This window comes from Sturnus vulgaris, chromosome 3, assembly GCF_052056855.1.
Source record: "Sturnus vulgaris isolate bStuVul1 chromosome 3, bStuVul1.hap1, whole genome shotgun sequence".
Classification (NCBI taxonomy): Eukaryota; Metazoa; Chordata; class Aves; order Passeriformes; family Sturnidae; genus Sturnus; species Sturnus vulgaris.
The window spans coordinates 52,164,422-52,180,894 of NC_142245.1; the positions used below are offsets into that span (position 1 = coordinate 52,164,422).

General features: G+C 42.4%; 1 protein-coding gene across 9 annotated transcripts in view; it reads right to left on the reverse strand.

Annotated features, from left to right (window-relative positions):
- NHSL1 (NHS like 1) overlaps nt 1-16,473 on the reverse strand; it is a 178,006-nt gene that overhangs the window by 48,037 nt on the left and 113,496 nt on the right. For 8 of the 9 annotated variants that reach the window (XM_088161651.1, XM_088161649.1, XM_088161648.1 and 5 more), the window contains exon 2: nt 5,476-5,628. In XM_088161651.1, the coding sequence (XP_088017777.1) occupies nt 5,476-5,628 (153 nt within the window). Of the gene's footprint in view, nt 1-5,475; nt 5,629-7,869; nt 8,373-16,473 lie in introns of those variants that run through there. The other variant, XM_014879047.2, reaches the window with a different exon arrangement.

Genomic DNA, 16,473 nt, shown 5'->3' on the forward strand with positions numbered 1-16,473 from the left:
ACAATTACCCTTGGGGGAGGGCACAAAGTACAGGCAGTCGTGCAGGAAGTTTCAGCAGTTATAGACTGAAAAGGGGTATGAAAGTCAGCCTGTGGACTGTCCCCACTATTTACAGCAACACCTTCCTCAGTGCCTATCCAACACGTTGTTATCTGCTGGAAAGGACAACCAGTCTGGGCAGTGACCAGCAGTGTGTTACAAGACACTGCCCCTCATCTGCAACTTCAACAGTGCAGAGAATGTCCACAACACTCTTCAGGAGCTGCATATCTCCTAACAGCCTGGAATCATTTCAGTCTGGCTGTGTTTGACCTTTAAAATTAATACATTCAATTCCTGTGCTTTATGCCTGTCGTCTCTCAACTCATGAAAAAATGACAACACACATCGATGGAGATTGCACTCCCCCATTTTTTTTATTATTTTTTTTTTTAAATCAGAAGTGTTCTACATTGCTAATTGTAGGAACTAGAAGACAAGTGTCCCTTGGAAATTCCACTATACATGCCCTGCTCTGGTTGCCATCACTGCAACTGACATATATCCACATTTGAGGGACAATTTAGAATAGTTCAAAAAAGAGTTCAGGTACATGGTAAAAAGTCTTTTTGCTCTTCCTTCACTTCATCATAGCTTGCAAGATTATCTGAGGCCAATGCATTCCAGATTAAACTTTAGGCTTTCCTTTTAGGACATTGGACACCTGTAACACACTTAATCTTTCAAACCTGCTCAGAAGGTAAACAGGTACACTTACAATACAACCCAAGCAGTTAAGCAAAGCAACACTTAAAACAGTGCTGTGTCTTCTCCTCAGGCCTTACTGCTTGTCAATTTTAGAGCATACCGCAATTCACAAAATGAGGATTAGTCTAAATTTACTTTTACCGCCAAATATTTGTGCCATGGCTACATACTACAGCTGTTCTGTCTGTGCTCCCAGCTGAAGACCACTGTACTTCAGAGACTTCCTCAGATAGCGGTTTTTCAAACAGGACCATGCAATGAGCCAGGTCTGCGTGCACGGTCAGAGATGGAGCTGTTTTACAGTGCCACCCAGACTCTGGATGAACACCCACTGAACCTCCTGGCCTTATGGACCAAGAGGACTACAGGAAGCACTGCAGTATGTGGCACTGGGCCCCTCAACACAGATGACAGCCTGCCTTAAGAAACAATGCCACTCTGAACAACATCAGACTCACAGCTCTGCTACTGCCCAGACCAGACTCTACGTGCTAGTCCAGACACTCAGCAGACATTAGCAACATGAGACTAGCCAAGTCTCATAGTCCTTCAGCCTAGGAGCAGAACACAGCAAGGGAACAGGACTGATTTGACGATCCTGGCCCCATGCAGAGCCTCAGCTCTTCCTTCCCATCTGTCGTCTTCATCTCCTGTTTGTATGACATCCTAGGACACAACAGTGACACGAAGCACAGAGTCACATCAAGACTCCTCAGTGGTTAATACTGTTTTGTTTTTATCTGAACACCTGTATTCTGGGAAACACCTTTCAGGAAGTGACCATGAAAACATTAGGAAGAGGCCATATAGGACAGGCTTTCAGGAAAGGCCAGCAGCTTGGCCCTGAGGGTAAGAAAACATGCCCCTTGCATGGCACAAATATGCACCTTGCATGGCATGTGTCACCCCATCTTGTTCAGCAGGCACTCCGAGGCCCTGGCTCCTTCCTCAAAGAAAAGGAGGGTCTGCTTTATCCAATGCAAACTAAACACTAAGAAGAAATACAGTATCTATCACCACAACCCAAGAACTGCATTATTTTCTAAACATTTAGATAAAATTGCAATGGTACCAAGACAGTGAGGTGCAGCTGAAGTTACTCTTCTTCCCTAGCCATCACACTGAGCCACTGAGACCTTTCATTTAAAATGAAGTAACACAGCCTGGGTTTAATATATCAAGCCACTGGTTTTAGTCAATAACAACTTTAAATTTTAGTATAGGTTACATAAAGCAACTTCAGTTCTCAAGAACAGACAGACTATGCATCACAAGCTTTCCAGGTTCCAGGTGCTTCATTTTCTAATTCAGATTACTGGACAATACTGCTTTTTAAAACTTCAGAGGACAGCAGAGCACCTACATGCTTAAAGGGTAAATAGCTTTACCTCAGTTATGAACACATTTGAATGCAAGATCTCACCACTTATACTTGAAAGTAGCTTCATAAAGGAAAAGCACAGTATTTCTCTGTAATTTCAGAAGGATAAAAGCCTAGTTCAAAGGTAAAAACCTAAAATATCTCCCTATGCAACATCTACTACCACATACTGCATCCATTTCCATAGTGCTGATAAGCAGGGAACATACCAATATATAATACACAAAGTAAAATAATCAACTGCACAAAAACTAATGAAGATCTCTTCCTCCTCCAAACACAACACTGCTTTCTGAAAAAGTATGCAGAGATCAGCATACTTATTTCTCTCAAGACATGTAAGATACTATTTATTTTAATATCTGTAACTTTTTCTTCTTAAACCAATTTAAGATGCAATACTAACTTCTGCTTAAGTGATACTTAAAAGTTTTTTCTAAATAACAGCTTCTTATTTATTTCACTAGATTTTTTTTTAAATTAGACCCACACTGTAAAGAATTTGCTGTTAAAATCATACCAGAACAAACAGTTTTCCCTTGCACTGACTGTCTTTAAAGCTAGCCAGGATTCCCATCTGGTTACTATTAGATGGGTGAAAATACCTTGATAGAAATACTTTGCTTGAATTATTTTGAAAGATTTTATACATTTGCTACTTTGACAGGTGGTTTTAAATGTGCTCTACACGTGAATTACTATTTGTTCGCTAAGTTTTATACTTCCTTTTCCACTCACAGGGGAGCTACCTGTGTAGAAACAAATTAATAATCTTCAATCAAGCTGCTATAGCTGCTATGTACCAACAACATCAGCTCTCATAACATCAACAAGAACAGGACTGGAAAACTTTCAAACATGTTTTTTGATGATCTGAACAATAGCTGCTAACTTAGTCTTCAAGACCTCACTATCAGGCTCAAGAGGACTTGGCTTGAGTTCCACTTCCTTCCATTTTCCCTTTGTTGTCACCATTTTTTGGAGACAGAAGTGATTCATCCCACTTTCTGCACAGAACACAGTGCATTTTGTCACCCAGTGTTATTCTTTCCCCACCACTGATACAGCGTATCAGGTCATACATAGCTGTCCTACTGCTCCACAGTTTACCTCAACCAAAGAATCTGAAACACCAAAAGGATGGCAAACTGCAAACTTTGTCATGAGGCCAAGACATGCAGAACTGAAGTCCCCATGCCAGCCCAATGGTGCTTCTCATAAGACTACTTCAAGCTCTTCAGTGTTACAGTCACATAATTCCTTTCTACCTATTAAGAAGCTTTAGAATTTAAGCAGCTTTTTTTTTTTGTCTTTTCTAACGAAACAGGTGGAAAAGCAGTTCAGCAGTTGTCAAAATTATGTTACAATTCCAACAATGCCTTTCTACCGAATGAAACTCTACTCTGGATACAGAACTTTTAACTCAAATCTCCAAGTACGATCAGAAGCACCAGCGCCTTCCTGATTTCACACTGCTGGTTGAAGCAGCAGCACAGCAAACCTTGCAGAACTTTAGTCAGTACCTCTCTTACTACTACTCATGCTGTAGCTTCTCGGGACAGTTCCAGGCAACAGCAAGGAATTATTTTAAAACAGCACTTAGGGGAAAAAAAACATGGCTCAAGGAAAGATCTTGAGGTTAAATAAGTAAGTAAATAAATAGATAACAGTGTTATGTTCACTATGTCAGCAGAATGAAGTCTGATGAAGGTATCATCACAATTTCTCCTCTCAGTTACTACCCTGAAAGCATTAAACTGAAACTCACTTCCTTACCAAGCTGTCCTACATTCAACACCATTTAACCCAATGGCCAACTCGCAAATTGTAGTAGTAATAAATAGCTTATGTTTTATAATGAGGTGCACCTCCAGAGAAAAATCCCACCAGACCAAAACAACTTCAGATGTGTAAGAGGGGAAACAGCATATATTACTTGGTTTCACACAAATATATTAGATATAAATTTGTTTAAATAGAACATGAAACTGCAGTTGATACATTTCTGATAAAACTCAAAAAAATCAGTGCATTTCAGCCAGTCTGTGAAGGTTGGTTTTTTTTTTTTTTTAATAACAGTCCGAAACAGAGAACAGGAAAAAATACTAGAATAACTGGTTAATGTTCACAAAAAGCTAGCAGCAATCAGTGTTTTTTTTTAATCTAAAGCAAGCAAATATTTTTATTTTGTAAAGGACTGGTAAGAGTGTGCCATTAAGAAAACAATAAATGTTTCAAGGCTAAGGAACTGCATAAATGTATTAATCCAGTAATAAGTATAGAGGGCGCACAGGCTATCTGCTGAGCCATGCAGAAGACAATTACACTGGCTGTCAAGACTTCCCTATTAAATGATAACAAAAAGCACCTAGTAAGAGACAGTGAAAATCAATTAACTGGGGAAATGGCAAGAGAACTAAAATATGGTGGTCAAACACTTCTCTATTCAGACATACAAAATCAAGTTTCCTTCAAGTCTAAAAAGCAGATATGTCATGTTAATCAAATAAAAAATAAAATACTCTTTTACATCAGGTTAACTTTGCAAGATATCAAGTACCTTCAGTTCCTGCTGAAACAAAAAGGGACTTGAACAAGTTGGCTCTTTGCAGGGTAACCCCCTTTGTTAAACAGCCAGAGTAAAGAAAAATCTAGGTTAACTGTTTCCAGAACGTGAACATTATAGTGTTATTTTAAACTTTATGTCTGGCCCAGGGACAGACATTTTGCAGGCCTCCTTGCTGGCTGCATGTCTTTGTTGTCATGGCTGCACTGATACAACACAATGCCTCCCATGACAGACTGCACAGGTACAACCTCAGTGAAGGTATTATGGGTAAAAACTGGGCTGTAAAAATATGCTGAACACTTCTGCAAGAAGGCACTTTTATTACTGGAAGACTCCTTGTGCGTGCCCTGTTCCTCATTTCCCTTTTCTGCCCTCAGCACCTTTTCCAGCTTCTCACAAGTAGCCACAACTCTAGAAATGACACTGTAAAACAGCAGAATGAAACACCTCTCATGTGTTTTGTAATCCACAAATGGACTAATTCACAACTTATTGAAACTGAAGGAACCATTCTGGAAACACTCCAAAGACTAAATGAAAACGGCCAAGAGACACTTTTCTATTTTAGAGTGCTCCGTTAGGTAACGCATTTACTCATCTCTTCATAGCAAAGTAATTTTCCCCTGTCCCTTCATCTGAGTGGGAAAATCCCACTAATGTTCTACATGCGGTACAGAAGAACAAGTAAACTTCTTCCAAAGCCTGCAATCTGGGTTTGCAAAGACTGGAACAAGTACTGTTGTTTTAGGACACATCTATGTCAGTAGCAGCATCTTACCTCTCAGCACTGACTTGAGGTTCAACTTGGCTTGTCGGTGCAGGTCCTCCACACAAGGTGGTCTTGAGGAGGGTAGGAAGACATTTTCCTGCTGGTGCCATGGGGCAGTGTAGTGCACAGTCCATCTACTCTCTTCATCTAGGTTGGAAACAGCTGCAGAGAGACACAATAACAAGAAAATCAGATGCTATTGCAGATAGCTCTATCACAAAATCCCACGTGTAAGTTTCCCACACGTCATCCAAAACTGAAAGAAGCATTTTGTTTGCCATTGTAGACCCATTAAAACACTCCTTAGAACCTCACTTCCATAACAGTTAAAAAAACCCTTTCATTTCTACTCTAAAATTACGTTCTGTAAAAAACACTTTTTGCTCTTCCCATTTTTATACTTGCTGTTTTACTTATGCTAAACTTGAAACTCTTTTTTCCCCCCCTCTAGCTCTCACTCTTCACAAAGGAATCAGTTTTCCATTCTCTGATCATGGCAGGTGCTGTGCAGTGCAGAATAGCTCGGCTGAAAGATGCCCCTGGGAATATGACAGCTTCCATGAGAGATGACAACAGGTTCATTTGTATTGGGAAACAACCTTGTCTGACCTTCTGCTTCCTCGCACCAGAAACAAGATTCCAATGAAGCAAATAAATTAGGTACTTTCTTCTGTCGTGAGTGGAAAGCAGATATAAACAAAAGCACCTCCACGGACAAATACTGCTCAGAGCACAACAGCACTAAAGAGTGCTATCTCTGGCCACCTCTTTGCAGTCAACACAAATGTGAAAATAAAACATAAACCTTGTTCAAGTTCAGACAGTCAAGCAATGAAAACAGCCAAAGCACATACTGCCAGCATTTGTTTATCATTTATGCTTCCCAAGAGACAGCCACTGCCTATTGTTTCAAGTTTATCATCAATAAAAACTTCTACAGTTGAACAGCTTTATCCCTCCACCCTGCTGTAAACAGAAAAAGGGCAGTTGGGGGTCATGTTTTATGATCCCCCAGGCACCCTTTGGCCCTTCAGCCAGTATGCTGCACATCCTTGCTTTATAGCTCTCCAAAGCAGAAAAAGCCACTACAGATGTGCTGCCTCCCAAGCACCTGCCCTGCTGCCACAGCTCCACTGCCTCAGCCTCACTGTCAGCCCTGCATTTTCCCTTTGCTGCTGCACTGCCTGTGGTTTGCCTGATGCTCTTGTGGTAGGAGAGGAGATATTTAAAACTGAGAAGCAAAAAGGATGCAACAGCCTCCTGTCACCTGAAAAATTACCCATTCCTTAACACTGCTGTGATCTACTACTGCTGAGATAATTTCAGATGGAAACAATTGGTATTCATAAGGCATATAAGCTATGCCTTTTGCTTCAAAACATAGCTACAGACTAATGCTCAGGGCCTGCTCTTTCCTAAAAGGACTTGAGGGGGGGGGGAATTCTTATCTGCCTCCTGTCACATATTTTAAATTAATTTCAGACCTCGAAAAAGGTTTTAAAATACTTTCAGTGGATGTCCTCATGTCTGTGTCTTGGTCCTGCATCCCACCCCCTCTCCCAAGACACACTGGTTGCAACAAGACAGACACCCATTCAGCCAGTGTGCATTCTTCCCGTTCTTGCTAACCAGCACTCAAACCTAAATCACAAAAAAAGGCGAAGTCAGCACCTACCCGGTTACAGCATCAATCACCCCTTCTAACAGAAAACGTGACACTGAAAGTCAGTGAAAGGCACCCACGCCATTCCCTGGCTGAACCGGAGGATGGGGAGTGGGGTAAGGCTGGAGGAGGAACAGGAGGAGGGAAACACCTGCAGCCAAGTCCACTGTCTGCCTGCAGTCCTGCCATACCAAAACTAAGGTTTTTTGCTCGTCAGAGCAATAATAATCAAAACTATAATCAAAAGAAGTGGGGTGTGTGTGTATTTGCCAACTACTCTCTCTAGTGCGATTTGTCTGTCCTTCACGACTTAAGGAAGATCAACCTGACTTTAAAAGCCACTCTGAATCATCTTTAAAAACAAACTTTGGCTCAGAACGAACTTTATGCAGACACCTCAGCGACACAAGCTGCATAAGCAGAGACAGATGTCTGACAGATCATGGAGGGCACCAGAACACACTGGCACACCCTGCCTTGTCACCGAGTTGCCCATTCCACACCGAGAACTTTGGCTCCTTCAAAATCACCGTGACAAAGCACTTCCAAAGGCACGGTGTCCCAAAGCAGAGGTCCCAAAGACCCTCGCAAGGCTGCCTCCACACACTCCACAACGACAAACGGTTAAAAGAGTGGGATAAACTTAAAAAGGGGCTGCAGGAAGCAGAAGTGAAGCCGGAGGAACCTGCACTTTCCTTCAGAACTGGGCTGCCTCCTGAAAGGACAGTAACTATACTTACTCTTTCTCTTGAAAAGTTTCATCAGAGATTTAAGCTTTGTGTTGATGAAAACCACCATTTTCAAGGCGCTGAACTGCGATCCTGGAGTTGAAATCCCATAGAAAGGAGAAGTTGTAGAAAGGTGACTGCCAGACTGAACCTGCTCAAACTCTGCACACCAAATTTCTCTTCTATACGTTTCTCTCCTCTGCCTTTTTTTTTTCTCTGAAATTACTTTAAATATTTCTAGATTTTTCTGATAGATGAAAAAATTTACAATTCTTTAGCCTGAATTTCTCATCCTCGCATTTAACAGCCACTTCCAACAAGCAAAACAGGAGAAAAAAGAGCCCCAGCTGTTATTCTCCTTGGCACAGGACGAAAAAGGCTTTCTTGCTGTCCACAGCAGCTACTCCGCTCTTGTTCTCCTCCTTCCCTCCGCTCTCCAAGTTTGGCTGCTCCAGAAGGTCCCGAGCTGGCAGGTGCTTGCTCTCCTTCCCATGTCTCCAGCCGGCTGTGCGGGCGGAGCAGCAGGAGATCCCGGCACCTTCCGTGCCCCCGCCCCCTCCCGCCGCACCTCCCCGGTGCCGCCGCCGCGGGGGCCAGCCAGCCCCGGCCTCCTTCCAGTTGCAAATGAGTGCTGTATTTTCGTGCTAATCAGGATGCTCCGCTTTCCCACCGCTCCCATCCTTCCCCCATCTCCCCCCACCACCCCTTTTTTTTTTTTCCTATTTTCACCCTCTTGCTCCCACTTTATTAAGAATCCAGAGCTGCGCCTTAGCTGGCTGCAACACGCAGTCTCGGCTGTGCACTGCCTCCCCTTCCAGTCCCACTGCTCCCCCCGTAGTCACTGCCATTGCCCGAGACATCAGCACACTAATTTTACATATTGAATTTTATTCACTTACACTCCTAATTTATTCTTATTAGCGTCATCTCAGACCAGATACATGGAAAACAAAATCGAGTTATTTCTGGCTAATAGAGATTCTGTTATTCATCAAACGAAACTTGTGCATGGAGATGAAATAGCCCAGCTTTTTAAGATGCACATTATATCCTCGTGTCTTACAAAAATGTATCTGTACAGAGGTCCACAGCCAACCTTCCTTCCAGGAATGAACTGCAATTTTGCAGAAGTTAAAGAGAAAATTCTAAGCAGCAAATGAATGTGCTCAGCAGGGCATGCCCTTAGCACAATGTTCAGGCTCAAGAAGCAAGCCCTCCCGCACAAAGCAAGCTTAGGAAACCCCCTCGGGTTAACAATGAAAAGGATTTTTTTCCTCAGGAAAAAGAAAAATGCCAACAGCGGGGGGCTCAGGCTGACCCCAAAGCTGCAGCAGGATCCAGCCTCTGAAGCACAGCATGTAAAAAGCAGATGCTCCATAGGAACTTCTAAGTTTCACCAAACAGTTGAGACTCAGCCCTGCGAAGAACAGACTGTAAACAAAATCTGTTCATCATTGTCTGAACACATCATCACCAACATTTTATCAGTATTTTCCAAATCCAGAGATTTTGCAATCATGGGCTTGACATCAAAACTATCATAAGCAGCAGGTCACTCCAGCAGCTGCTGGTCCAAAAGGCGTTTTGACTGGCCAAAGGGACAGAAGGCCACGGTGCCATGGCAGCAACGGCAAGGAAGGCACCTCTTCTTTTTGCACTGATTTCCATCAAGCACCTTACACAAAAAAATGACTCTGGCATCGAACTCTGATAAGCAAGGTAACTATTTAGTGCTGGTTCTGAATTAAATACACAGTAATATCCCTGTTATACATTTGCCATTACCTATACATCCACAAACCACAAAATGCTTGGTGGTGTGTGTGCTTGCTGGACACACACACTGGAAGTGAGTTTAGAGTGACTCCATTTCTAACTCCAGCTACACTGCCATCTGAAAGCAAAACAAGGAGATGGTGACTCCTTTTCTAGTGTGGCGTCTATCTCTTTTAGCATGTAGGAAGTGCCTCTTCCTGCAAATGTAGGAAGGGGAGCACAGGGAAAGGAGACAATTTTAAGCTATAAAATGATGGAGTCTGGACTGCCGGAAGTGAGACAGTCTCTTCCAAAGGTCATTATGGAACCTCAAAAGAGCCTTGCAAGCCCCGGGAAGCAAGACTGTTACCTTTTCATGGTCAAGCCACTGTGAATCAACATGATCCTGGGTACTTGGGGTTGCTTGGAATCCTTTTCATTTCACCCCAGGCTACGATGTGTGCCAAGTGCACTGTGCTTTTTGTTATTGGATCCTCAACCCACCCTGGAGCATTTCTCCTGCCAGAAAACAAGCAACTGACCACCGTCCTCTACCCCTGATCTCAGCACTGAGGCAGACATGCAAATGCAGCAACAACAATACCTAAATTGATGTCTGCCTTTCATCCCCCTCCCCAGCCCGACCTTGCATCTACCTACCCTCAGGTCATGCTGTTAAAGAGGTCAGACATCAAAAATGGCTATCATAAGGGACTACTCTAAAGGAAACAGCGTCTGGCTACTCCTATCTGCACCTCTGATAGTCTGAACTAGTCCAACAACAAACAAAACCTCTTCCCCACCTGAGAAAACCCACTGACTTCCATAAAATTAATCACGTTGTCTCAACCCAACTTTCTGTAAACACTTTTCGTGTCTCAAGAAACTGTCATCTAATAGCAATTCTCTGAGAACTTAAAGCATGAAATGCCTGTGGCTTCTCTGCACTTGCCTCCCTGCGTTGAGAAGAGAAGGAAAAGATGGGGCAGTTTGAGAAAATTTCTATTGTAGCCACTACACAAACTGCTAAAGGACTTGAGGCTCAAACATCGCCAATCCAGCAGACAAACTCACAAAAATCCCCACTAAACAACAAGATCAAAAAAAACCCACCTAAAATTAACTTGATGGAATAAAATTTAAAAGCTTGTTAAAGCTAGATAAACCCAGCATGAACAGTACGTGTGCACACTGTGATATCAGTTCTTTAGATGCAAGTAACTCAGAGACAAGGAGCAGACTTGCTACTAAGGGGAGACCTTGCTCTGTGACACATTTGCTACTCCACCTTGGACAAGTTAATATTAACCCAGAGCCTTGCGTTAACCACATCCTTAGAAGCAGGGATCACACCCAAGAATCACAGAAATACAGAGTAATCAGGAATATCACAAGGAATACAGAAAACATGGAGAAGACATTCAATGAATACTAATTTTCACTTCATACTGGATGGGATTGGTCACAAAGTTTGGCTCAGAAGAATCTACTTCCTAAAAAGTCAGGGACTGGAGCAAAGGAACTGAGAGATGCAAGTTGCAGTGTCAAACAGCATCCTCAGAATCACAACGGTGAAATGAACTCATTAGCAAAACGCTTTTTTTAGTTCAACTATAATAGTTTTTAATCCCTGAGTGGTTAAAGTGATTCTAACTTTCTAGTAGAGGCCACCACATTCACACAGAAGGGAAGTGGCTGCTTGCATATGGCATGCCTGAAACGCTGTAGCCCTCCCTGCTCTATCCCCTCTTTGGAGGGGCTTTCCAGCTGACCTGCTCCACCACAGCCATCTGGGACAGCCACCCCTCCACATTCACAGCAGCATAAAACATCGGCGCCTGTGAAACAATCTGGAAATATTCAGCTTCCACGGAAATATTTCCAGCCAGCCCCTGGGGGAGAGGCGCTCTTGTGTCTAGCCCCCATTCACAGCCCAGTGCCCTGAACCTTAGCACCAATGCACAAAATCCACTGAAAAAGCTGAAGCTTTATAAAAAGGCAAATGTTGAAAAGTGACGTTCTTGTGCCGTTGGTAACCACAGCCAGAGAGGCTGCCCAGCAGCAGCCCCAAGGACAGCTGTCCACAGGGATACTGGAATGAGTGACAATCAGCACTCTCTTCCTAATCACCAACCCATGCCTATATGCAGTACAAAATTTTGGAATTATTTAAGTTTAAAAAAACCAACAAATAAAACACAAGAATAGCTAAAGCAATGCTTTCCAGCTCCCTCTCACAAATGAAAACAAATTTTACCACTTTATTTTCATGACGGAGAGGTAAGCCCAACAGAGGATATATCAAGTTCATTAAAGGAATGATACATCAAACTTCTAAAATGTACCATCATCTCAAAACCTAAACTTCAAGTTGCAGGCCTTAGCAACTTTATCTTGACAATGGAAAAATCCTCCATTAAACAATTGTATATCATTTATGACATTTTTAAGAGGAAAGAAAAAGTAAAACCGTCCAACTGAGCTGGGAAGTAACTGCATTGTGAGAGCTCTTCCAGCGAGTCTCTGTTCAACGTACAAAAGGGAAAGTGGAAATGCTGGCAAGCAGACGTACTCAAAACAATTAAATCGATGCCACTGCTTTTACAGACACGTCATTCGGTCACTCTAAATAAGTTTCCACTGTGCCATCCTACAGCAGCTGGCAGGGAAGAAGCTGTGGAAGGACAGTTGTTTCCAGCGGGTCTGCAGGAATGTGTACAGGACATGCTCGGGATTGCTCCCTGCCACCCCCATCCACCCACTCGGAGCAGCTGTGGGGTCCAGAGGGGTGCAGCTATGGAAGTGGCCCCCACGCACCCCCTCCCCAGGCTGCACAGAGCACCCAGGCATCCGCAGGGCAAGAAACTGAGGAGGGCTATTAAACTCCTCCCTGCAGGTCACAAGGCTCCTGCCTGCCTCAGACCAAGAGCACCCTGATACAATTAAAATTTCAATGGCATTATATCTCGTATGAAATTCTGAATGCCACCACCCAGCTTTGAAAGCACTACTTTTACTTCTAGGTGAGACTTCCATCATGAAGAAACATCAGAAAGGCCAAATGCCTCAAGTATTTTCAAAACTCACGCCCAAACTTTGTGCCTGCTGTGGCCACCTTCACCCATGCTGTTAACCAACGCTGGTGCCTAAACGGACTCCTTGCACAGAGCACAGGAGTCAATAATTTATGGTCAGAATGGGTTTCTCCCTCCCTGAATCCCATCCCGGCTGGCTCTCTCCTGGCATCTTTCAGGAGAACAAAAGTGTTCCCTGCACAAAGGCTGTCCCAGGCGGCACCGCATTCAGCTGCCCTCCAGTCCCAGCTCCCCTCCTCACAATGGCCTCTTTCAAGGCAACCTCAGCCTTGGGGAAGCGCGATACTGCCCCGGCTACTGAGAAATTACAATTCATTAAACCTGGGATCAGGAGGAAGAGGAGCAGGAGAATGCACAGGGGAGAGGGAACAAAGAAGAAAAAGTGTTTTATCCTAAAGCCCCCACACCAACAGAGCAAGAAGGGCCCATGCCCCAGCGCAGGGGCAGAGGAGTCAGGGCTGATCCAGGGCTGTGTCTGGGCTGTGCAGGATATTACGGGGCAGGTACTGCTCGGAAAGAGGGTACCCGGCTGTGCCCTCCTTTATCCAAGATCATCACGGATTACGCCTGCAGGCTCTGGGAAAGAGGATGCCCGGCAGGGGCAGAGGGAAGAGGGAGCAAGATGAGGAGAAACAACACAACCTAAGCCAGCCAGGACAGAAAAGCAGCAGACTGATTGATCTGATGATCCTATTTAGGTCACAGCACAATAAAGCTAATTCATTCCTTTAACAATTCAAAACATCTTTCCACAGGATCCTCTATCATGCAAACACATCGGCAGAGAGAAAAGGCAGCATTTGGGCAGGGCTGCTGGCAGACAAAGCAGCAGTTTCTTTTGGTTAGAGAATCTCCCCACACAGTAATGGCAGTCAAGAGAACATAAAACGTTTTGTGAATGTGTAATTTTGTTTTTTTTTTAAATTGCAGGGCACAATCCTTTTTCCTTCGGCCATTTCTGAACCCCATTTAAGGCAACTTCAGCTCCCAGAGAAGAAGTTTTCTCATTCCCTGGAGAACAATAACCTTTTAGGATGTCACCAGGAAATGTTCTCAATTTAAATTCCAAATCCCCCTGAATGCTCCTGTGCTTTAGTTTATCCTAACGAACTGATCAAAACTGGCTGGGGCAAGTAAATTAGTCTACAAAATCTTGACTCTTACTTGCCCTAATAAAGCACAACATTAAAAAATCCTTAGAAAATCCTTCTCTTCTGAATTAGTGATAGAAAAAATACCAGGCAGACAAGTCTGCAAGTCTTCTCACTAGAATCATCCTGTAGGATGAGGAGCAAAACCAACAAAACCAGACTGCAAAAATTCCATTTCTGAACTTCTGTCCCGAACAATCTCCCTGTAATTCCATCTTTGGCAGCTGCGCTCTTGGGCATCCACACTAATATCCAACAGACATCTTCAACTAATCTCAGTCTGCATTCTCCTTATGGGTGTCCTGAAGGGGACATTCTCCCTACTCATTTCACTTATTTAAAGGTCACAGAAAGAATTTTTGTAGCTATCTTGGCCTCCCTATCCAACACTGCTCTTTGGCATACTTTTATTTATATAGAGATCACCCCGGTATGAGGGGTTACAAATTCTTCTCTTTTTTTTTGTCTTTCTGATGACTCCAAATAAATTCTGGGTGGGTCTCATTTAAGCTTGGAGGGACACTCTTAAAATTAGGCAAGTACATTCTCTAGTTTCCTAGGAACTTTTACAACTTATAAATGAAAAAAGTTAAGCTCCTTGGGAAATACCAACCTGCACAGAATCATACAACTGTTCATGCCAAAATCAAGCATCAAGCATCCATTTACTGTCTTCCACACCAACTTGAAAACAAGTTTTGTTCATCAGAAACTTTCAAAAACTTTACCTGAAAAATGTTATCTGCACAACACAATACTAAAATGATGAGTAAAAGCAAAGGCTCACAAATAATAAATGGACATCTGCTATTGCTCCTAAAGCCCTAAGACTTATGACAAAATCTAAAAATCTGGGTGTGTTCCAAATAAACACATAATTGCCCTGAAATAAAAATCTCCAAACTAAAGTAAGGCATCGAGTTCCTGTAACAGTGACCTAATAATTATATTACTGCAGGATTCAGCAACATATAGGGAAACAATCGCACCAACATCTGTACCACAGAATCTCCAGAGAATGTCTTTGGCTGACCACGGGAACATGGATCTCAGACATGATCAAATACCAACAGACTTTGAAAACTATTTTTAAGATTATATTTGTGTGGTCAGCATCTTCTTATCACAAGTCCGCAATAAAACAAAATAAAAGGACTAATACTGTTAATTGGTTGAACTTTCAAAATGTATAATGTGAATACCAACCTATAATTTTTTTAGCACTGGTCTGATTTAAAAGTTTCAGAGGCCTGTTATTAATCATACACAATCTAGAGGCCCGAATCTCACAACATGCCATGGTCGATCAGCACTGACTACTGAATAATAGTTCTTTTTCTTTGGGTAGCTAGCAAAATGCATCTAACAGTTTAAGTGATGCTAAAGTGATAAAGGTGCCTTGCCACCAAACATCTTCAGAAAGCACTACTGAGCACATTGTCTATTGTGCATTTTAGTATTGTGGCAATGGTTTCTATAAATATGTGGGGGCAATAGGCAAACAACAGGAATCACAACCTTCATCAAAATGTAATCCACAAAATATTAAAAAATGCAGATTTTCTCCCCTCCTACTTTCAGTCTTCAATTTCTGCCTCCATTTCCTGCCACACAGAAAAGAAGTAGACTCTTTGCTTCGCCTTCAGGATCCCCACTGCAGATACCTACAATTTTTCTTGTTTTAGAAAAACTAGTTGTTCCTTGCTGTGTTAATCCTTGTGTGCTTCATAAAACCAACCAAACAGAAAAGCTTACCCCGTAATACAGGAGTTTAACATAACACTATTTAAAATGAAAGATACCATTCTAAATTGCAAAAATGTCTCTTTTGGTATCTTTGGTTTCCCCACTAAGCACAAAATATAAACTGCAGTAAAGTTTGCATTTTGTTGAAAGAGCTGAAGTAGAAGAAGTGTAAATATAAAACTTGAGACAGCTGAGGATAGTTTTAAAATTATTTCTCTGAGTAATTCTTTCACTATTTGTATCTGGAAACCTTTTAAAGTGGGCAGCTGTAGCACCATCACCAACACTTCAGCTCTGAGCAGACCATAGGCTGTGTAACCTGACATCATGTCTTCAGGGTAACTTGCTCCCAGTGCTGAAGTCTCACTTGAAGACAACTGAAATGCAAGCATGCATCCACAATTCAGATCAGCATCACTTAAACTAAAACTGCCAAGTTATTTTTGGAAGAGCTTCTGAATGTATCATCCCACTAATAGAAGGTGCACTACAAATCAGATTTCCAACACTTAACTGAAGACAATACACAAATAAATACAGAGAAAGCTACACAGACTGTAAAAAAAAAAAGATCTGTGTAGAAATATCAGGGGTTTTCCCACACAGAAAATAAGCCGAGTAAGTTTCATTCCTTAAACTTTTCAGTAGCTGTTAAGATAGATATATTAAGGCAAAGAAATATCAGTAGTTAAGTACTACTAAGCAAACAACCCTGCCATCCCAAGATAATTGATGAAAACTACTGTGTATCCCAGCAGCTGCATTTTAACACTGTGCACAACATTCCAAATTCAACCTTGGGGTACAGATTGGTTCAAGAGACTGTTAATTACTGACATATGTGCTATTACAGAATTGAAAAAGGAGGG